The 22,448-nt window shown below is 50.8% G+C and overlaps 1 protein-coding gene across 2 annotated transcripts in view; it reads right to left on the reverse strand.

Moving 5' to 3' along the window:
- ELL (elongation factor for RNA polymerase II) overlaps positions 1–22,399 on the reverse strand; it is a 48,670-nt gene extending 26,271 nt beyond the window's left edge. Inside the window, exon 1 of one of the 2 annotated variants that reach the window (XM_065042525.1) lies at positions 22,207–22,399. In XM_065042525.1, coding sequence (XP_064898597.1) covers positions 22,207–22,341 — 135 coding nt within the window. In that variant the 5' untranslated portion in view covers positions 22,342–22,399. Of the gene's footprint in view, positions 1–2,805; positions 2,938–22,206 lie in introns of those variants that run through there. The other variant, XM_065042526.1, reaches the window with a different exon arrangement.
- Between the last annotated feature and the right edge of the window lie 49 nt (positions 22,400–22,448).

A 22,448-nucleotide genomic window follows, 5' to 3' on the forward strand; every position in this document is an offset into this window, starting at 1 on the left:
CGTAATTTTGGAGAAAATACAAAACCTCTTGGAGTGGTGATTTCCACCTAGAAAAGGGATAAAAGGGTAACACCAGCAGTGGTTCAGCAACTTTGCTCTAAAAAGCCATTAAGCCTTGCTTTACAAAGTCTGAGCTAAACCCCAAAGGGCCACGTTCAGCTCCTCCTGATCCCAGACCCCATCCCAGGCTTCGCGGCGTCTCCGCAGCGCTTGGCAAGTCCCGAGTTAAACCGCGGATATTCCAGGGGAAAATTTATTGCAGTTCTAGGCCTGAGAACGCACTAAGCACATTTTTTCCAACAGAAAGCTGGCAACCCATTGGAAAAGCAAACGGCGACTTTATTGCAAAACCCTGTTATGTTGCCCATTTCAACAATCGCTCTCTTCCTCCTGCAAACTGAAAAAGCCCTGAAATGCGCTCAGGACAGAATTTCAGCCTTTTTGCTTCTGCACGGGTCGCAAAAGCTTCGGGACCCAAACTTGAGGGTTCAGCTATAGGGAAAGAAATAACGTACGCAATTTGAGCCACGCTAGATAAGTTTTTAGCTCTTAAATCTCAGGCGAATTGCGGCTGTGTTGGGTTTATTTCCCAAGTTGCACAAAGCAGGAACAACCTGCAAGCGGGGAGAAACGGCGTTCAGAGCGACCACGCTGCCACACAAGACCCTTCCCATGGGAAAAGCGCCAGGAAGGGCTGCAAAGCGCACAGGGTGCGTGTGTATCGGGCTCTTTGCGTGACGCTTCTCGCACCCCCGGCTTTCCCGACTTCCCATCGGATCACACACACTGAGCAGCACAAGAGTTAACAGCTTGAAAGCCCATTGAGTTTATCATCTCCCATAAAAGCTTTCAGCCCAGAAGTGAAGGATCTGAGCCACAACACGCCGACATTAACAACAAAAAACTCACTAGCAAGAATACATCGCTCTAGCATAGATGCTAGAGCTCATACCGAGCCACGGAGGATTTTAAAAACCAATGTGATTTAACCTAAATTATTAGGAGATATTAGCAAAAATATGCTTGGAGCTGACAGCACTCGCTGTGCGTCACATAGCGAGTTTTACAGACCCGGAACAACCTTTATAAAGAAATAATGGCCAACATCTCGCCCTTCGCACGGCGATCGGTGGATTCCTTGAGTGCCACGACACCGCATACCACAGCGCGATGCTCATGGCGTGTCAGCATGTACTGCACAACCCGGCCAACAATCCAGCCCGACAGACTCCAGCAAACAAGCATTCGAAACATTAAAAAAATCTGGATTGAAGAAATAAAAGAATAAGATCTGGATGCGGCTCTTTTACGGCTGACGGCTTGCGGGAAGCGTGCGATTAGCGCTGGAAAATGACTTCAGTGGAATAAGAAGGTAATGTGGAGAATGTAAGGAGAACAAGGCGGTGGCAACAATACAAAAGCACTGCTACGCAAATCAGGACAAGTTTAACGACAATTTATAAATTCCCTCATCCAAATGGTTTGGAGGTAGATGTGTAATCGCAAGCTTAAAAATGAGCGTTCGTGTGAGTTCAGTGGCAAAGTCCAGCTTTATTTCCCCGGATTTCCAGGTGTGCTGGGTGTGTGAGCGGGAACGGGCAGCGGGGCCGGGCAGCGGGGCCGGGCAGCGGGGCCGGGCAGCGGGGCCGGGGGGACACGCGGGTACCGGGGGGACACGCGGGTACCGGGGGGACACGCGGGTACCGGGGGGACACGCGGGTACCGGGGGGTCCCTGTGTGGGGACGGGGAGAAGCTCCCGGCCCCCCGCGCGGCTCCCGCTGCTGACACCCAGCTCCTCGCCACAGGGCACTGGGGAAGGAGAAACACGCACACCCCAACCTAATTAAGGACATTAATTAAAGCACTTTTACTACACGAAATTAAACTCCTGCGTGGACACCTTCATTCAGAATAAAAGCAAGCAGATGAATTAAGCTGCACCAAATTAAAACCTTATTGCGATTTGTATCTTTGGTTTATTTGGGTTAAGTTTGCTGAGCGTTCTGGGGTGGATAAACCTCAATTTTAAAGAGTTCTTGCTGCCATCTCCAAAAATCCCTCTGTCATCTAAAAACTCACGCAATTCTTCTTCCTTGGTGATGCCAAGACAGCAAAATTCCTCTATTACTGCTCCCTAGAAATGTCATCCCACCACCTCTCCTGGGAACAAGGTCTCTCCCTTCTTCCCCCTGTCCTTCTAATTAAGCCCCTCATTTCCTAGGCCAGGACTGCGGTGCTGCTGTAGGTCCAGCTCTGCCTTCCCAGAGCACACAGCCCCCAGGCTTCAGTCAGTTTTAGTGTATTAAGGGTGTTGATGAAGTTTCACCTTTGTGATCAATTAAGAAACAAAACAAGATGGATCCATATGAGACTCGCCGTGTTTAACAACAGCTTCTGGAAGCTGCTTAAGGACAATAACCTGAGCGAGAAAACAACAGTTTGAGTATTTCCAAGCAGCCCCCTGTGAGCTGCGCAGGTTTCCTGCTGCTGGTACCGCTTGTTCAGCTCTGCCGAGGATGCTCGCCCACATCGGGGACAGCGCGGGTGACGAGGTCCGAGCGGAACGAGCAGCGTGGGGCCGAGAGTAATTGATTTCAGAGCTCTGCGGACGCTAAGAGCGAGCAAAGCCGCTTTAAACACACCTAAAGCGCGTGAGCTATGTCTGCGCCGCGCTCGCTATTGTTTCAGCGAGAGGTTTCCCGACACGGGGCTGAACGGTTGGCAAACGGTCACGACGGCTCCGCTGCCTGCCAGGTCCTGCAAAGGAGCTCTAAGAAAACGCGTCAAGCTTCCTCCCGTCTTACCGTAAGAGAAAATGGAGCGATTGGAAGTGGAAAGTCCTTCCTGCGGTCGGGCTCAGCGATGCCCCAGAGCTCTATAGGAGTTACCTCCACAGGAACAGCCAAACTGCAAATCCTCATAACAGTCAATGAGGCTGGTCAGGCACGACGTCCCCTTGCTGAAGCCATGCTGACTGCCCCAGTGACCCTCTTACCCCTGGTATGCCTGGAGATGGCACCAAGGAGAAGTCGTTCCATCGGTTTCCCAGGGATGGAGGTGACGTTGACCAGTCTAGAGTCCCTGGGTCCTCCTTCTTGCCCTTTTTGAAGACTGGAGTGACACAGAAAGGACACTTGAAACCCTCCAGTTCAATAAGCAGTTGGAAACCTCCCTGTTTCTTCAGGGAAAGACAGATAATTAGAGAATACGTTGTTTCGAGAAGTTCTGTTATGCATTTACTGGAATTCAGACTAGAGGCAGTGTTATACGGAAAATATTTGCTTATGCTCAGGCTCGGTGTATTTGTCCGTTTTCTTGAATGTTCGGAGTCACAAATGCCGAGCAAACAGAGCAAATGAAAGCTTCCCCTTATTTATGTTGGAACAAGGGGATTCTTTTCAGAATTGAAAACCTTCTTGCAAACATTTAAAATTAGCACCAAGAACTCCAATAAACAGACAGGGGAACTCTCAAACGGGGCCAACCCCACGGGTGGTGCCAAGCGGACGTTCCCGACCGTCACGTGCAACCCCAGCCAGGTAAAGCTCTTAAATACAACGAGAACAAACAGGAATGGCTTCAAATCCACGAAGCTCAGACTCGCTAAGACCCCAAACTCAACGTTTTCCTTCCATTCTTTGGTTGGATCCCAATGCGTGGGACACTCAGTTCAAGCAGACCCGGATGCTTGAGAAAACAGGTCCTGCAGACCCGAACAGAACCAAGAGAACCTATGTCCGCTTATATTGTCATTTTAAAAGCACCACACAGGCTGAGGAGTAGAACAGAGCAGATGTACCCAGCGTGCCGCTGTGACAGACTCACAAGAGACACCTCAGAGTCCCAAAGTTCATTAGCAGCAAGATGTATAAATCCCGGGGGAAATAAAAACCTCTGAATATACCCACAACAACTCCAGCGACTCTGCTGAAGTTTCCTGGCACTCAATTAACCAGAGAACCACTCCACCAAACAATCCTCCCAGGACATTCCACTTTTCCAAGGCTTGTATTTACCTCTTACCAGAAACGCAGCAGAAAAAGCCTCCTGAATATTCTCTTTCATGTCCCGTCTGTTACTTATGGGATTAAAACAACTTCCACCCGCGATTTAAGGCCCTGCCATAACGCCATTTGAAGTCGAGGACACCGAGAGGCTGCAGAGACTTGGAAATTACAGATCCTGTATAATTCTGTTGACCCAAACTACAAAGTGTCCCAGACCCTTTTCTGCTACACCAGCCCCAGAGACAAGCTGCTGGGCGTGCTGCTCAAACACAACGTTCTCAGCCATCTAAATCCAGAACTTTGAAGGAAAAGCTTAAGTTTCTGCTTAAGAGAGGTGCCAGCGGCCAATGCGACAACATTAGAAGAAATATCTGTTTGGGACAGGAGCTTTTAATACAACCAATCTTTGAAAAAAGGTGTTTTTTATGAAGCTTTAAGAGCTGGAGACTCACCAACTACTCTGCGAACTGTAGTTTGTGTTTATTATAATCTACCATTTCCCTCCTATGCATTAATGGACGTGTATTATCACTGTAATATTAAGGCGCCCACAAATCCCAGACACAGCACAGTACAAGGGGCAATGAAAAGGGAGAAAGCTTTTACGTCGGCCTGAACGCTAAGCTGTACGTTTGAAACCTTTAAACTGCTAAACTGCAAAACACATCTTGGCTTCCTCGGTTGGAATTGCTCCATTTTAAGTGGGTTATTACAGCACAAACGTCACTTCCTCAGAGTTTAACCCTCCAGGGTCAAAACCCAAGAGTGTCCCTATAGGACGGAAAACAGGTTTTATGAAAAGCGTTGGCTTAAAAACACCCGAACTCGACATCAGTGAAACTGTGGCCGAGTTACAGAATTTCAACATCCACAGTTAAGAAGCATCAAAATTTTCCATCGTTTCACAATCTGAGCATCAAACCTACTGGAAATACAGAAAACGCCACCTTTGAGTAGGTTTAGAGAGCAAGACACACCATTTCAGCTAAAAAAAAGCAGCGTAGCCTAATTCGAACGCTTTGTGCCTGCAACGTAAAGCACAAGCTCGGTCTCCAACCAGACAATAGCTTGTATCAGCAAAGCGGGACGCAATTAAACGCCACCGTCATCAAGATGTCAGCGCAGGGGCAGGAGCGCTGAGCCAGCCGCGGAGCCTGTTCCTCACGCATCAGGGACCCTGCGTGCCCCTAATCCACGCCAAAAACACCTTCCCGGGTCAAACGCAACAGGGCGGGCCGCGTATTAACTCGGAACCTTAAAGCGAAGGGACTGAGCAGCGCCCAGGTGCCAGAAACACCTTATTTAAGAGAGGAGGCGTGAGAGCGGTCCCGGCTTTCCAAACCCACCGATCCTACTGTCAGTCCTGAGGGGGAAGCTCCTTGGTGCGCCTTTGAAAACAGCACCAGCCCCACGATTCCAACCAACCCACCCCAGGGACGTTTTACCGGCAGGGTGGGCTCAGTTTTACGCCCAGTGAAACTTCTGCGTTTCAACTCGGTAACTTTTACTGAATCTTTCCAGACCTGCTTCAAAGGATTCTTCGCTTCCTAGCGCGGCACCAAACTGTGTTTATTCCCGATCGTGTGTTTACAAAAATAAACCTTTACATTCCAAAAAGAACAGATGCGTCTGACACAAAACGTGATGCTCCGATCACCTTTAGCAGCAGAGCACAAACCCTGCAAAAGGCGGCTGAAAAACCCCGGGCCGAAGCGCACACCGCTGCCATCCCCGAGCCAAGGGACAGCAGCTTTCCGCTAAAAAGCTGCACATACATACAACTGAGGCAATGCCTGCACGAGGAAAATTAAAAGGAGGCTCAATTCTGTAGAGAAATAAGGTGTTGTCACTTGGTTTCGAGCTCGCTCTGATTGTGTAGAGCGGGCGACCTTGTTTGGCCGGCAAACCCATCGCATCCATCCTTCCCGCGAGCGCGAACCGCCAAGCGACTCCTCGCAACCCCTATTCCTAAATTTCCACCGCAATGCAAACGGAGGAACGCTGTTGAGGGCGCCGAGACGGAGTTTTTCTGCAGTAAATACGAACAAACACGCGACCCGAAGCGGCAGCAGGAGACGCTGCGGAGACGCCCCGGTCCGTCCCCGGTCTGCCCGCGAGGAGAACGCGCGTTTTGTTGTTGCGGACGAGGGCTCTGGGGCTCGCGGAGGACACCGAGGAGTGAACCCAACGCGTCTCCAGAGGAGGGCTCACCTGGCAGGGACGGCACCGCGGAACCCGGCCTCACCGCGGCATCCACCCCCAGAGACCGTTCCCCAACGGCACAACTCTCCTCTCTTTATTTGGTGTTTTCCATCTTCGCTTTTGCGGTGAGTTCGGGGAGATCCACTCATTAACTCAAGCAAGACAAGCAATAAAGTCTCAACCCTTTACAGCAGACTGCCGTGAGAGTTAAAGGACCAATATCTGGAGTTTCATCACCAAACTCCCACCAATTTTACTATTAACAAGAGAAGGCTACTTTGGGAGGTTTTACTGTCCAACAGCCAAACTCCCACAATTTCCCAAGGCTTTTGGGGGAAAAAAGGCACTTTTGCATCCCTGTGTCTGGTACAACCATCCAAAGCAGCCTGGTAGTCAACTGAAAATATCTCTATCATGAAAGAATTAGCACAACACAAGACATCACGACCATTTTTTTGTGCAAAACCCACAGCAGGTCTCCTTCGCTCCACGCGAAATCCTCAGTGGTTTGACACAGTTATTGGATGTCTCTGACAAGGAAGTTTCGTCTTCTTGCTGTTGGATTTCCCGCGTCCGTCACTTGTTATAAAAGGACCTTCCAGCCCCTCAATGAAACTGAGAACCGGGAGTCCTCAAAGCTATTTTTGTTAATTAGTGTTGCGTTTCTGAAGCAGAACCGTGCACACAGCTGAACACCCTCACCCTGCTCTCCGGGTCTCATCCTCCTCAACCCAACGCTCGAGACGGGGCTTCAAGAACCGGAGATCAGCAGAACCCCGCACAAAGGGTTCTTTTCAGTACCGTTTTTCCTGAAGGGATTTTTCTTCCATAACTTGGGCTAAAAGCACTAGAAGGTAAAACCCAGAAAGCATAAAACAAGTTGAAACAACATTTCCCAAAGCGCTCACACGAAGATACAGCCGTGCTGGCAAATTCACCGCAAAAGCTTGAGCGCAAACCTAGAAATAAGCTCCATTGTTTCGTTACTCGTAAGGAACTGAACGGAGTTTGGGCAAAAGTCATTTAAGGTTCAATGAACACATCCAAAGCTCGCCCCTCTGTAAACATAGCAACCCTACAGCCTCCGGAAAAAATGGTTTAAATGTAAAACTATCAGTTGGAATTTCGGTCTATTCATATGGGCTGAATCCATCGCTCTCCCCGGAGCAGCGCAGGGGATCCTTCAGCACGGTGAAACCTGCGGGCAGGTCCAACCACCGCACGTTACAGACCGGGGAGAAGAAAGGCAGGGCAATATGGGTACTGCTGAAGTGCAGGCGAAGGGAAGCAAACCCGCTTAGATTAGTTTTCTGAACACGTGGATTTGCTTTGAAACGCTTTTCAACAAGAAACACGATTCCAAAGACATTTCCTGTTCTGCCTCCATACGCTGGAAATACTAATAAGTGTGATAATTACTAAATAATCTCTTAAGAAAAGTTCAGCAGAACAGCTTCAGCATCACATTTGCATTACAAGACAATTCAGAGGGACCTCAGTCTGGCAAGAATCCCATTTAGCCTCCAAACCCCCAGGATAACCAGCTCTTGCACGCAGCACTGCTTGTTTTGCAGCGGGATTCTGTTGCAGTTATCAGCTGATCTTGTTACATTGGGAAAGGACTGAAAAAAAACCCACCCAAACAAACAAACCAAAAACTGGCAGAAGGAAACGGAATCATCCGAAATTCCCAACTCTGCGAAAGGTGAACAGCAGTTCTGGTTTTCCCTAAAGGCTTTACTTAAACAGTTTTACGAGCCAAGAATCATTAAGGGGTTTTAGATTTGCTCAGATTAATATTTTAAGAGCCATTCCTCTAGCACAAGGTACCTTGAATGAAGGTTTCTGCGCTACCTCTGAAGGAACATCCAGCGAGACCTGGAGAGTTGGGCAGGGAAACATCTAATGAAATAGAACAAGGGCAAGTGTAGAGTCTTGAATCTGGGCAGAACAACCCCAGGTTCCAGTGTAAGTTGGGAATGACCTATTAGAGAGCAGTGTAGGGGAAAGGGACCTGGGGGTCCTGGGGACAGCAGGGTGACCATGAGCCAGCACTGGCCCTTGTGGCCAGGAAGCCAATGGGACCTGGGGTGGGTTAGAAGGGGGTGGTCAGTAGGTCAGAGAGGTTCTCCTGCCCCTCTGCTCTGCCCTGGGGAGACCACACCTGGAATATTGTGTCCAGCTGTGGCCCCTCAGTTCCAGCAGGACAGGGAACTGCTGCAGAGAGTCCAGCGCAGCCACCAAGATGCTGCAGGGAGTGGAGCATCATCCTTATGAAGAAAGGCTTGGCTTTCTTGGCTTGCCCTCATCTGTCTTAGAAACGTGTGTCATGACAGCACATCTCAAACAACTCCCCCTTCTATCATAAATAAGGTTTCCATAACTGATTAAAACAGCCAAGCGCTCCCATCCGAGGCCAAGAGCCGTGCTTGAAGTGATGCAAAGTGACCACAGGACCACATTTAGAGCCGACACTTGTCCCACTTGCCCCAACAGAAGTTTTCCCTGTGTGACCTTACATCAAGAATTTCACCTCTGGGTTGAAACTCCTCGTATCTGTGAAACGCAGCTCGTGTTTCCTGGGTGGTACATGGAGATGTGGCCACTTCACCCAGTATTTTCTGGGGATGGCTCAGGTCTGTGAGCAAAATCTGGCACCCAACACCCAAGGTGTCCAACCCAGGGACCCTCCCATGCTAGGACAGGTTCGAGAGCAGCAGAAGACACCCGAGAACAGAAAATACAGTGTATTAAGAACAGCTGAATAAAACAACTTGCCATGCTGGAAGACGTCTGAGAGATGACAGCTCAGGCAGAATGTAAAACCCACAACCTTTAAGCTATATTGAAAAGTAAGAATTCATTTAAATACCATTTATGCAGGAATGCGTAAGTATTCCAATACTGCTCCCTAGCTCCAAGTCTGCCTAAAAGAAAGGAGTAAGGATGCTCTTAAATTACACCAGGTGGATTTCACTGAACACTTGGTGCCTTCAAGCACCATTTCAATAGTCTTATAAAACACTGAGCGGGTACAGTCAGCTAGAACACCGGTTAAAAATCAATATTTTAAATGACTTCCACCATCCCCGCTTCGCCGTGCCCCTCGCCAACCCGCGCCTTTCCAATTACTGGCATTTTTTATATCTTTTTTAAGCTATTTTTCTTTCACCCATCAGGTTAAAGAGCCACTCGAGACAGAAAGAGAAGCTAAAAAAAGGCTGGACACAAACTACCAGCAAATGTACAGATAGGATTTGGGGGGGGGGAAACCTGTCAGCTTGGCATCTTAGCATTATGTGCAACAAATGGAGAATTCACCTTCTCAGACCCAATCGAGGTAGCCGAGATGTTCTCTGGAGCAGTTCTACCAGCTCTGCTATGCCAGGCTGCTCGTGAAGAGCAAGACAAGACATTTAATACATTAAAAATTAAAGCAAGCGATTGAACGCGGAGCAACACAGGGTTACAACTTATAAAACAGGAACAGGGAAATATCAGGAGCTGACGGTGGTTTCTGACCTAGTTTTGACTGGAGAACAGTCAAAGAGCCGGGCAGACTGAGCGAGGCTGAAGGGGCTGAAATTCCAGTACTGGGGAACAGGACGGCGGTGAAAACCCTCAGACATTCAAACGACCAGCGAAGCTTCACAGAGAACGAGCAATTCAAGATTCAAGAGCTTCAGACCAACGTCAAGTGACATCCGGGGATGGGAGGTTTCAGTAGGACCGTGATGAAATAAGAGCGTTGAGGACCTTGCTGAGCGGTGGCTACAGGGCTGGGGGAACAAGGCTGGGAGACAACCCCACGTTCTGAAACAGGGGAGAAACCGCTTTAAAAACCAGCACGTGCGGATCTTCTGAAGACACTTTAGTGGCTCTTCTTCCGGGAACTGTCAAACACCTGTTTGCATAACGAGAAAAATTAAAAGCCAAGTGAAAACCGCGAGGATTTGGGTACCAAGGGCTACACGGAGACACAGGGGGGCTGGTGCAGGAAAGAAGAGCGACCCCGTCCCAATAATCTGGTCACGTCTCTCCCTCCTGCTCTAGAGTCGAATGTATTTCCAGGCAGCAGCTATGCGCAGGTTTTAAGCCTCATTAAGAAGCAGTAAGTTGCTGGCTTGACATGTCAGATTTTTTAAATGACCTTTGTACCGAGAACAGCGTTACCAAGCTGCTAAGAACAGGGGAAAAAAGAAATCGGTTTCCATGATTAGGAGAGGTACGTTCGGGCTGTTTGCATTTATTTCGGTTCAAAAACCCCACCTGTCAGCAAGGCGAGCCATAAAAAGCGAGCAGCTCTCTCTGAAGGGCAGCGGTGACGCAGCGGCACTGTTGGCCGTTCCTAACGCTGCACTTATCACACAAGGTAAACAGGAGCCACTATCAGTTAATGAACAACACAACCCCGAGGCTGAATTTTAAAGAGCGTTTTCCCCACTGCAATCTCTTAATGAAAACACAGCGGCTCTAACTCACCCAATTTGCTTACGAAAGTCTGATTTATTTTAGGACATATGAAGACACCGGGGCTGATTCACTTGCTTTTGTGCTTATAAGATGGCTTAAACGAGCTGCTGAAACATCAGCGTGATCCTTATCTTCCGCACAGCTCTACCACTTTTCTTGCAAGAGAGAAATATAGAAAGGCAATTTAGAGATCGGATTGACTAACTTGTTCAACCATCCCCGCACAAATCTCACCCAACACACACACCGGGAGCCCAGGAAAACAAGCCTGGACCAGTTTGCTCCGTGTGCCCGGCTCTATCCTATTGGCACCTGAAGCGTAATTACTAGTCTGCTGAAGGTCTGCTTAAGACAATCTTCAGATGTTCTTCATGGAGTCAGAGCCAGCCCTGCTGGAAAAGGGGACGATAAAACACAGGCAGAGCCGGGATGCTAAAGGAATCGCAAAGAAAGCCAACCACCGACACCTCCGAGCCCGATCGGCCTCCAAAGCTAAAGGAAGATGCTCAGATATGGCTTTTTTTGGCTTTTGGGTAACCAGAGGTGTAGCTCCAGCACCAAGTGGGACTCTGGGGACACAACCCAACAGAAATTCAGTATTCAGAAATTCAGTTCTGGGCCCCTCAGCTCAGGAAAGAGATTGAAGTGCTGGAGCGGGTGCAGAGAAGAGCAACAAGACTGGGGAAGGGACTTGAGCACAAGCCCTATGGGGAGAGGCTGAGGGAGCTGGGCTTGTTTAGTCTGGAGAAGAGGAGGCTTAGAGCTGAGCTCAGCACTCTCTAGAACTACCTGAAGGGCAGTTCTAGCCAGGTGGGGATTGGGCTCTTCTCCCAGGCATCAGCAATAGGACAAGGGGCCATGGGCTTCAACTCTGCCAGGGGAAATTGAGGCTGGAGATGAGAAAGCAATTCTTTGCAGAGAGAGTGGTCAGGATTGGAATGGCTGCCCAGGGAGGTGCTGGACTCACCGGCCCTGGAGGTTTTTAAACTGAGACTGGACATGGAGCTTAGTGCCATGATCTAGTCAATGGACTGGAGTTGGACCAAGGGTTGGACTTGATGATCTCTGAGGGCTTTTCCAACCCAGCCCATTCTGTGATTCTGTGATTCAAGACATATCACCGACGTTTCCTCCCATCCTCCAGCGATCATCACCAGCGCCAGGTTTTTCCGCCACTGTGGGAAGGTGCCCATGAAAAAATCCAGCTGAAAGTACCAAACGAGACAACCCCACTGGATCTTGTACCCCAGGGTGTTACGTGCCCCCTGCTAACACACCATTTTCCAGGGGTACTCGCTTTCTCCGGCAGAAAAACGGAGGCGCTTGCCCGAAGAAGCCACCACCAAGTTAAACCAGGTGCTCCCTCTGCTCCAGCGCGCAGCACAGAACCCGCACTGTTCCAGCTGCGGCTGTGTTTGCACGGCCAGGCTGGCCGGCAACAAACCTGCTCCAAAAATACAGCGACAAACAGGAGAAGAAAGGACGTACTCTTCTAAACTGGCAAAATTTCCCTCAAAAACAAGAAAAGCAAAGCAGATATTTCTTTGCTCCCTGCAAGGACACCTGTGAAAGCTCAGGTCACAATGGGTTCCAAAAATGAACGTGACAATTTTTCAGATAACAACAGTAAAAACAAACCGCCTCTGCTGGGTAAATAGAGACTGACCACAGAGCTGCAAAAAGCCTCCTGGGTTCGGGCCTGAAAGCCCCCAGAGATCTCATACACAGAGTTCGAGAGTCGCTCTTCCCGCCGGCGCGTCGAGGCAGCTCAGCTAACTCACACACGCTAAAGCAGCCGCGTGGCCAATTCATTGTCCGACCAGAATTTTGGGGCTAAATATAACAATCCACCCAACTCGTAGCTCGCCGAAACGTTTTGCTTCCTTAGCCGGGCCCATCTGAGGTTGGAATAGAATAGAAGTGCGTTTCTTCCTGCTGTCAGCGTCCATAAATTCAGTCTTAATGACACGTGAAAGGCCTTAATATTGAGTTAAATGGCCTTAAGTGTATGAGAGCACTAAAAGGCGCAGCGAGACGCGGGCAGCACCTACATCAGATACATCTCCAGCACAAACGACTGCAGAGGTTCAGTAGGAAGGTCGGGAACTGACACTATAACCTCAAACCCTCTAGATAACAAATCTATTTTTCCCCCTTCATGTTGAAAAACCTCAACAGAGAGCGTTCTAGATTCTAATGCAGCAACCGCTGCTGCACCATTCTAATGCATTAAGAACAAAGTCCTTAAGCGATTTCAGAATCACGCCTCTAGAAAAATGTTTGCCGTCCGTTTTAATCACCGCTACGCTCCACGTCAACTAAAGTGCACATTTCCAACAGGCCTACGATATCCCATTCACGTTCACAAAGGTTAAGTGTGTTTTACTTTATCCTTTATCTGTTACTACCTCCCCCTTCCCATTTCCACATTTCTAAAGATTAAACAAAAAGCCGCTTCCTTAGCAAAGCTGCGTGTTTCAGGATCTGCATCAGCACGGGTCTGCTCCTGCGCTCCAGGCGCGGGGAACGGCTTTTGCACATACACTTGCTCATTATTCTCTTTTAGAAAACAGGTGGTTTCCTTTCTGGAATAAGGGGGAGAACTGGCAGCCACCCGTTCTATACATCAGGACCATCTCCGAGGTGCACAGGACCCATCCTCATCTCTTCAACGGCATCAGAGAACACGGACCCACTAACACCGGGAGCATTTCGGGTCTTAGAGCAGGAAAAGCAAACAGGACACATCCAGCAACTTCTCTACTGCAAACTCCTGCCTGCGAAGAGCACATCACCTTTAGTCAGCTGTGTGCTTGCTTTTAGTATTGAATATCGATGGGGAGCTCACGGACAGGACCCCCGCGCTCCCATCCAAGCACAGCTGCCCTGGCGAGCCCGCAGCCGGCAAACAGGGAGCAAGGTCATGGTCACAGGTGCCACCGAGAGCACTCTGCAAAAGAAACTGGCCAGCAGAGCTCCTACGCACTTCTTAAGAGACTATTTATGGGAGCAGAAGTTGTTGTTAATTCTGCGAGAAGCAGCAGCGGAGGTCACGGTGTGAGCTGAACGCCCCGTGAAGCGCCAGCAGGTGCTGTTGGTACTTTCAAAAATTAGTCTGTTTTAATGACACGGAGCTGTCATTTCAGAGCCAAGTCCCGCTCGGCCCAGTCAGCCGACAGACAAGGTGAAGAAACCCTGTGCCAGGGCTCCCGACCTGCCTCACCTTCTCCCTGGCTCCAGTCGGTTTTATGGCAGTTTCACCCTGATTCACGAGCTCACGCCTTCGTGCTAAAGCCCCACGAGTCAGGGACTTAATGAGTTGCTGCGACTTAATCAGGCCTGCCACACCACACCACACCACACCACACCACACCACACCACACCCCCGGCGAGCGCGGCCGCACAGGGAACGACTTCAAAGGGCCAGGAGGGCTCGCTGTCCCTGCGAGCCAGGGCTGCTCCCTCCTCCGGCTCCCGGAAGAAAGGTGAGCCCGGCGAGAGCCGACTCACTCGCCTTATACGGCTTCCAAGGCACAATTTCCGCTTGCCCAAGCTCAGGCAGGGTGGAAAAATTTGCTTCCTTGCTACTCCGCCCATCGCGGGGCTCTGAAAAGCGCCCACTGAGTCCTGGAGCTGGAAGGGATGGAAGAGTTTAGAGTGACGTTTGCACGGAGCTCGGCTCGCTGGAAGAGGTAGAGCCACGGTTTTGGCAACGAGCTGGATCACCTCAAACACCGCGGAGAAACGGGAGCCGGGGAGCTGATGCATGGGCACAGATACATGGCGAGGTTCTAACCACAGCCTTTATTCTACGCGTGCCATACGACCAATTTTTCTTCCTATTCAGATGCACTTAAGCCTTTTAAATTTCATGGCAGCCAGCTTTACAAGTTAATTAGGAGGTGGGAACATTATTTCCTTTTGCCGATTTATCCATAATACACTTTACTATAAACCAGGAGTTTTGTTTTTGGAATCAAATGAATACAGTCCAGCTCAGGTTTACCCTCTATTTTCTGCTACTTCTTCTGGTAGCTGTTGATGTTACTGGGGCCTGTTCTACCCCTGGTCCCAGTGAGTTGACGTGACCCAGGTCTGTGTCATTAGCAGCTCCTCCGAGCATCACGGAGAAACCCTCAGACTTACCAAACACCGAGCAAACCCCAGGCTGTTCGCTGAACAGAAATGGTTTGTCTGTGCTTCCGTCTGCAAGTCACCAAATGGCAGAGCCCAGCTCGTCCACACGCAGATTCGCTCAGAAGAGAGAAAAAATGGTGGTAAAAGAGCTTAAAAACCCCACGTTCTGCCAGTTCCTTTGTTTCTGTCTTTTTGGGGACTGGGAAAGACAGAAACACAGCCCATTTGACTTTCTCATAGAATCCAGGAGCCAAAAACAACTTAAATCAGCGCCGGAGCTGGAAAGGTACAACAAAACTCACACAAACATAAAGTCTAGACACTGAAATGTGGAAATATGATTCAAATAACCACAACTGGCACATAACGTATTGATTGCAGCCCATCACAGAACAGGCCTTCAGTGGGTAAGAATATAGAAGAACGATTAAATTAGCATCTTTCACCTCGGTTTCAGAGAATACGGATCCTCTGGGCACAGTGGTGCGGATTGAGCTCGCGTTTCTTCCATCCTGCCGGGCTTTTAAGCGACACGTCTGGCCTCGCTAAGTGATGACAATGAGCTCAGAGCACCCTCGCAGCGCCGATCCGGCGCGCGAACGCAACCGCCGCTCTTACCAAAGCGCGGCCTATCAGCCAAACTACACCGGGCTCGAAAATACCCGAGCCAAGCAGTCAAGAGGATGTTTGTCCTGATGAAATCCAAACACTACAAAGGTTTGGGCGACTGGGTCTTTCTAGGAAGTTCCGCAGGGTGTCGTTCACCCCCGTTGGTGCGGTTTGGGTCGGGGGCTGAAGCCAGCGGCACATCCCAAGCCTTTGCTTGCTGTGTAATGCACAGATCCACCCTTCGCGACGCTGGATCCATCTCTGTCCCTGCGCTGAGCTGCTTTCCCGCAGAGCTGACCCCCAGGACTGTGCCCACGGCCTCCCTGCATGGCTGCACGTTCTGCATATACGAAAAGAGCAACTGGTGGTGGCCATTGGCCTGAATATACCCTGAAAACTAGACCAGCTTGGTTTTCCACGAACGCCTTGGGCTAAAGTCTTCTCTCCCGCCTAACACGAGCCAAGAGAAGTTCTGCGGAGACGGAGAGCGGAGGGTTAACAACAGCGGGATGGCACCGGCTCAGGGGACGCCGCGGCGGGCAGCGAAGTCACCTCACGCTCGCAAGCGGCGACCTCTTTTTGAGCTAAACAAACGCTGGTTTCTTTAAATTAAAAAAAGGCACTAGTCCAATGTAAAGAAAGGAGAGACCAAGCGCACGGAGAAGTGTTTTTTCTAGGCTGGCTCTCTGCTGGAGCAGTGCAGAAAGGATCAGGTTTTGGAAGCAGGGACACATGCTGCAAAGCAACTGCTGAGGGGCTATCACGCTCTTTATTACAGCGATTCTTTGGAAAAAACCAACCCAACAAAACCCTAAGCAGCCAAAAAGCAATACTAGGTTACCATGGTGTGCAAAAGTTGCCTTATGTACATGGGATGTTTCTAAGCAACACATAAGCTACTACAGAAAACTCTTCTTATCAGCAAATCCAAGCTCCTTTCCTGGGTAATGCATCCAGGTCAAGCTAAGGCACGCTGGAGGTAGAAGCCGAGTTTTGGTGATGTCTCCTCTCTTTCCACCCTGTATAAAATATCAGCATATTTCAGCTCATCAGGCTTTTTTTAATGATGATTATTTCGTTAGTGTTGAGTTCACTGCAGATAATGGCTCCTCCAGAAACAGCATTAACCTTCATTACTCAGAGGTAACTTGATCTCAGCCTTCCTGACACGATGATACCGAGTCGATGGCCACTTCTCCTCCCTCAACATCTCCTCTCACACCCCAAAACTCAAATAAACCAGGATATCCCAGGAGCGCGTTCACAAACTGGGCTTATCTGGCACAGGATCCCAGCCACACGCTGTCTCTCCAAAGTCTGCGCGAACCAGCCCCTCCATCCATTCAAACGCATTCTCCTGTGCATTAGCAGCAAAACCCCTAAGTCAGCCAAAACGTATTCTTCTCCCATGGATTAGCTGGCACAAATTAGTGCAAGACTGACGCATGCAGTCTGTCCCTTCCCTTTTTTCAACATGCACAAACACCAGGGATTTGGAGACGCTTGACAAGTTTACAAGTCAGAGGCAGAAGCGGCGTTTAAACTGATTGAGATGTGCAAACTGTTCGGGAGATAACACGTTCATTTACCAGCAAGACCTCAAATGCTTTTTCAAACAAAGCCTCCCCTCCCTCACCAAGTCATCGGGGCTCTCCTGCTATCCCAACAGTCGGCACGATGCGGGTGAACTATTTCAACAGCCGCCGTCCCCCTGCCAAGCAGCACGATGACAAAAACCAACTCGACAGGACCGAGCACTTCAGAGCAAAATAATGAATATGTTGGAGGACGAGGCGCAGGGCTCTGCGAGCCGCCCCGCGCGCTCGAGCTGGGGCCTGCGGGCCAGGGAAGAGCTAAAACGTAAATGAAGATAGCTTCTCTTTCTCCCTTTGCTGCTGTTTAAGTGGAATAAGAGACCAAGTGTTGAATATGCTGAAAGGGAGCAAAGGTAATGAGCACAACTGCCAGGATCCAGCTGCTAGAGCCGCCGACACAAGTGCCAAAACTCCACTTGCGTAGCTTAAAAAAATAGAACCCAGCCGCAGCGAAGTTATCTAAGGGGTTAATCTTCAGGCTTGCTTCCCCTGGTATTGCTAACGAGCAAAACCTTCATAATGCCCAAATTCAACTTCTCCAATTAATGGTGGTGTATGATTTGCTGATAAAAAGCAGATCATGTTGGCCATGAGGATTCTGTGACAAACTTTGTTTTCCCCAGCATGCCAATGATCAGACCCACTTCTTCAGTCTGCTACCACCGCCGTAAAAAACAGGCATAATGGGTTTATAATTTGCCACCGAATCCCATAGCAACTGTACGTCACTTTAGATGTAAATTACAGACAATTCTTTCCCGTGCAATTTGAAAACTATGGAGATGAATCTATAATTTGAGCAGATCCAAATGGTATATGGTTGGGAGAAAAAGCTACCCTAAATAATTGAAAGGAAACTGCCACAGGCCAAAACATTCCTCGCGCACGACGTTAAACGTCTCTTTGTCCCCTTCCTCCGAATGGGAGGTGCCACAATCGGGTCAGCGAGGAACAGGGAGCAGGAGCGGAGCAGTTCAGCGTGTTCTGCATATCCTGTCCCATTTCTGCTGATCACACGGGGACGTACGTGTACAGCGAGTTTCCTCTGCAGCCACCCTCCTCCGAGACTCATTGAGTCATGTCACCGACTCATGCTCCCGATGTCGTAATAGCTTCAATTTTGACAGGCTACAGCATCAGTGAATTAATAGGACAGGAAAAAACAGGTTACGGGAAAGGAGGAATGATGCAAAAAGCTCTAAGATAATTCGATGAATTTTGATTCGAAAGCCGGATTGTTCTTTCTGCTCCTGACACCTGCAAGCAGCTTCCAATTCCCAGCTCAGCACGAATACGCATTACCCTAAAGACCCTGTAATGACAGCAGGAGCCTTCATTTTGTATTTCGTGCTTTAAACACAGCAAGATGAAGGCACCTACAACAACCCGAAAAAGTTCTTTCAACAAGCGGCAGCTCCAAGGGGTGGGTTTAACCCCAACCTCTGAGAAAGAAGTTCAGTCACGGTCCATTTAAGCACAGAAGGCACAGGGAGGATGACTTGGGAAGCCACATCTGTCAGACCACAGTTCCAAAACTCGGTTCAGCCCGTGGAGCACAGGGGAAACGTGCTTCGGTTATCTCGGCTTAGCCCCCAATAAATATTTGTGCATCTGCCAAAGTTCACCGGTGAATCAACCGGTGGCTTTGGTTCTAAATACCCCGTGTAGGGGGACAAGGGGAGCGGAGGCACCGTCCGGCCACCGCGCCGCACGCTGAGCAAAGCGGGGATGCTACAAACCTCTTCAAGTCCTCCTAAAATTACGAGGCTCCCAGGCAAGCCAGGCCTAGGGCTGGCACTGAGCTGAGCCTGGCCCCCACCAGCTACAGTTAGGCCAGCGTTTAACCTACAAATCACAGGAAAAGGTGCGCAACCGCAGTCGCGCCGTTCGTTATCAAATGACGATCCATCATTCAAGCTCACCAGCACCGTTCCTCAAGCCACAGAGTTTTTAAATAATATGCGAAAGTCGGGAAATTCCCAGGTAGGAGTTCCAGGAACAGCCCTACCGTCGTGTACGGTGTACGTGCCATTGGCACCTACACCACGTTAGCAGGAGGAGAGGGACCAACAGCCCAGCGACACCCGGCTCTGCCACACGGCGTTTTAAATCCTGCTTTCAGACTTCTACGGACCCAGGAACCCTCATGATGCTGCTAAAAAACAAACCCCAAAACAAGGGTGTGAAAAGCAAAGGATCAATGCCACGGATGGAGACGTATTAGCGAGGATGGATACAACATCTCCATAAAGAATGAAAAAGGAAAGTAAGGCAGGTGCATGAGTTCCCTCGTTCCTTGACACAGACCAGAAGAGAGGGGGAAAAGCCATGACTTGCCCTTTTTTGGGGGGTGGGAGGCCTAAACAGTGCGTACGCACACCCGAAGGGAGCACAGCGCACTGCAAGCTAATAGGGAATTAACCTCCTAGGAGAAGCAGGAGTTGTTCTGGGCTGACACACCGGACCGGCTCCATTTCCTCAGTGGACAAAGTGACTCGGGCCACGTTTTCCAGTGCGCGGCCTCTGGCTGCGGAGCTGGGCGCCCGGCGTTTCACAACGCAGGGAAGCTGCTTCGGGGACAGCAAGTTTCACAAGGAGCTGCTGGGTGACATCTTAAAGTATCCCCTACAAAGCCGGTGTTACTTTTAAGACTCTTATTTCTTGCAGGTGAGTGTAGAGGAGAAATAAATCCTCGTAAGGACTGCGTGCCCTGGACTTCTTCAGCGGCAGCTCCACGTTCTCCGTGCACAATACAGCAGCAGCTTGCCGAAACACAGTTGGGCACCAACGTGCAGACACCCAACCGTAATCTCCACCAGAACGCGGACAATTTAGCAGAGACTCAAGCGGGAGAGACCCGAGAAGCCAAATATCTTGTTTCTCCGCAGTCCTGCTGCCCGACGCGCACATGGTTCAGCTCCACAGCGCGAGCGCAACTGCTCTGGCACAAGGGACACTCAAAACAAATGGCAGCTCGCCCGGCTGGGTGATCATTTTTGGATTATGTAATCCCAATACATTATTATTAGACCAAGAACAAACTCCAGCGAGCAACTGAAGACATTACCCGGCCTGTTCTGGCAAAGGGACAAGAGACTTGTCGCAGGAATCGCACCGACGTGCCGTCCCGGTGCATAAAACAGGTCAGACTGCACACATGTCGGACTTCAGGTAACACAAACAACAGTATTGGATTCCAAGCCATTATACGTATTACACAACGCTGTCGTCAGTTATACCGCATTTAAAAACCCAACCGAGCAGAAGAAGCCTTAGCAAGTTTTTTCCATTTACCTACTGCAGCCCCAAATTAAATCAGAGCCCGGACTGGACAAACACAGCTCCGAAGGTGTGTTATAAAGTCGCTTCTTGGCATGGCCGCGGCCGAGCGTTTCAGAGGAAGCAGAGACGTTCAACAAGCTGGAGAAACTGTTTATAGAACAAATGCAGAATGAGCATATGTGTTTAATAGCCCACTAATTGTTGCGTTATTCACTGTACAAACAAGCGAGCTCTTCTGCCCTTATCCCTTCCTGCCCATTTAATCACCAGTAGCCTTTGACTATTTCTCTTTTGGGTGGCGGTGAAGGAAGCAAAGTTCATTAGTGGCCGTTGGCCACCAAACAATCTAGAGACCAGACTTCATTTAGAAAATAAACATCACTATTCATGTGTGACACGGACTCAGAATAGCTTCCCAAAATATTTAACACAGCTGCCTGTAGTCTTCCTACTCTCCCAACTCCAAAAGAAAAGACTTTCCTAATATATAGAACAGCATTTATTCGGATTTTTTGTTGTTTCTTCGGAGAAAAAGCTACTCTGTCTACCCAAGGCACTTATTGCTACTGACTTCTCATAATGCTGATAAACACTCATTAAAATACAAGTTGATAAACCCCGGTACAGTAATTACCTTCGTCCTCACACCGAGCTTGCCCAATTCAGTGATGTGATGTAACCAACACCCTAAATTAAAAATAGTGTTGTGACAACATATGGTTTATCCTACAGAAGCTGGCAGGCAGGACGCTCCTAATGACAAACGGGTTGGGTTCCCAGCTTCCCCAGCTCCCTGGCAAGGTGAGGAGACAGATACGCTCGGGATCAGAGGCGGAAAGAAGAGAAAAGAAAATGAAATTACAATAAAAAGGACAGCTTCGAATCCCGCTCCGGTCCAGCCGAGGGACAGATGCCGAGCGCTGCCATTATTCTTTATTTTCGTGACTATTCAAGCTCTCTGGATGCATTTCAAGGAAATATCTCGGAAAAGACAATCTGGAAATTTCAAATTACAGCCCAGCCTGAACCTGCCGCCCCCCCCAGGGAGCCGAGCGCCGGACGGGGGCGGGGGGACACAGGCGGGTGCCCCGGAGGGGGTGGCAGCGGGGAAGGGACCCCCTGTGCCCGATGGCAGCACCGGGGGTGGGACCCCCCCCACCAGCGGGACAGGGCCCCGGGATGAGCCCGGCCCCCACGGGCCCTGGGAACCCACGTCACGCAGACGGGGGGGCCGCACCCGCTCACACGGTCACCGTGGGGGGAGGGGGGACACCGACGTCCCTTGCACACACCCCCCCCCCCCCCCCCCAGTCACCCCCCGGTGTCTCCCAGATCCCTATCGGAGGGACACCGAGAGCCCTTCCCCCCGCCGGCATCTACCGGGGGGCGGCACCGAGATCTCGGCTCCCCGGTCACCCACCGCGGGGGGACACAGGGGTCCCCCCAACAGCTACCGAGGGGTTCACCGGCACCCCCCGACCTCCTGAGGCACTTAGCGGGGAATCACGACCCCTCCCCGGTCACACACCGGGGGGGGGGCCCTCAAACACCCCCGGGGCGAACGCGGGGCGTTCCCGGGGGGGCACAGCGGGAGCCCTCCGGTGTCCCTCAGGCACCCGACAGCGCGATCGCCGCCCGCCCCGGTTCCCTCACGCAGAAGGGGGGGCCGGGAACCCCCACATCTCCACAGCCTCTCGCCGGGGAGGGCCCCACACCGACCGACCCCTCTCCCCATTTCCCCGTCACACACCCGGCAGCGGCAGCACCGGGTTCCCCAGCCCCGCTCCGCCTTTCCCGCGGTGCCAACCCCGCCGGTGCTGCCCGCGGGGCTCCGGCCGGGGCCTCGTGGCGGCCACCCCCCTCCCGCCGCGGGGCCGTGCCCACCGCCCCACGCCCCTACCTTACAGGCCTGGTAGCTCTCGAAGGCGCGCAGGGCGCTCTCCGTGAGCTTGACGTGGAAGACGGAGACGCGGGTGCCGCGGCCGAGGCGGCCGCAGGACAGCCCGTACCCGCGCTCCGCCTGCAGCGCCGCCATCTTGGGACCGTCTCCCCCTCCGCGCCTGGGCCGCCGGGGCCTCCCGCCGCCGCCACGCCCCCTTATACATTATTCATGAGCCGCCCGCCTGTCGCTCCGCCAACCCC

The sequence above is a fragment of the Columba livia genome, chromosome 27, assembly GCF_036013475.1.
Source record: "Columba livia isolate bColLiv1 breed racing homer chromosome 27, bColLiv1.pat.W.v2, whole genome shotgun sequence".
Classification (NCBI taxonomy): domain Eukaryota; kingdom Metazoa; phylum Chordata; class Aves; order Columbiformes; family Columbidae; genus Columba; species Columba livia.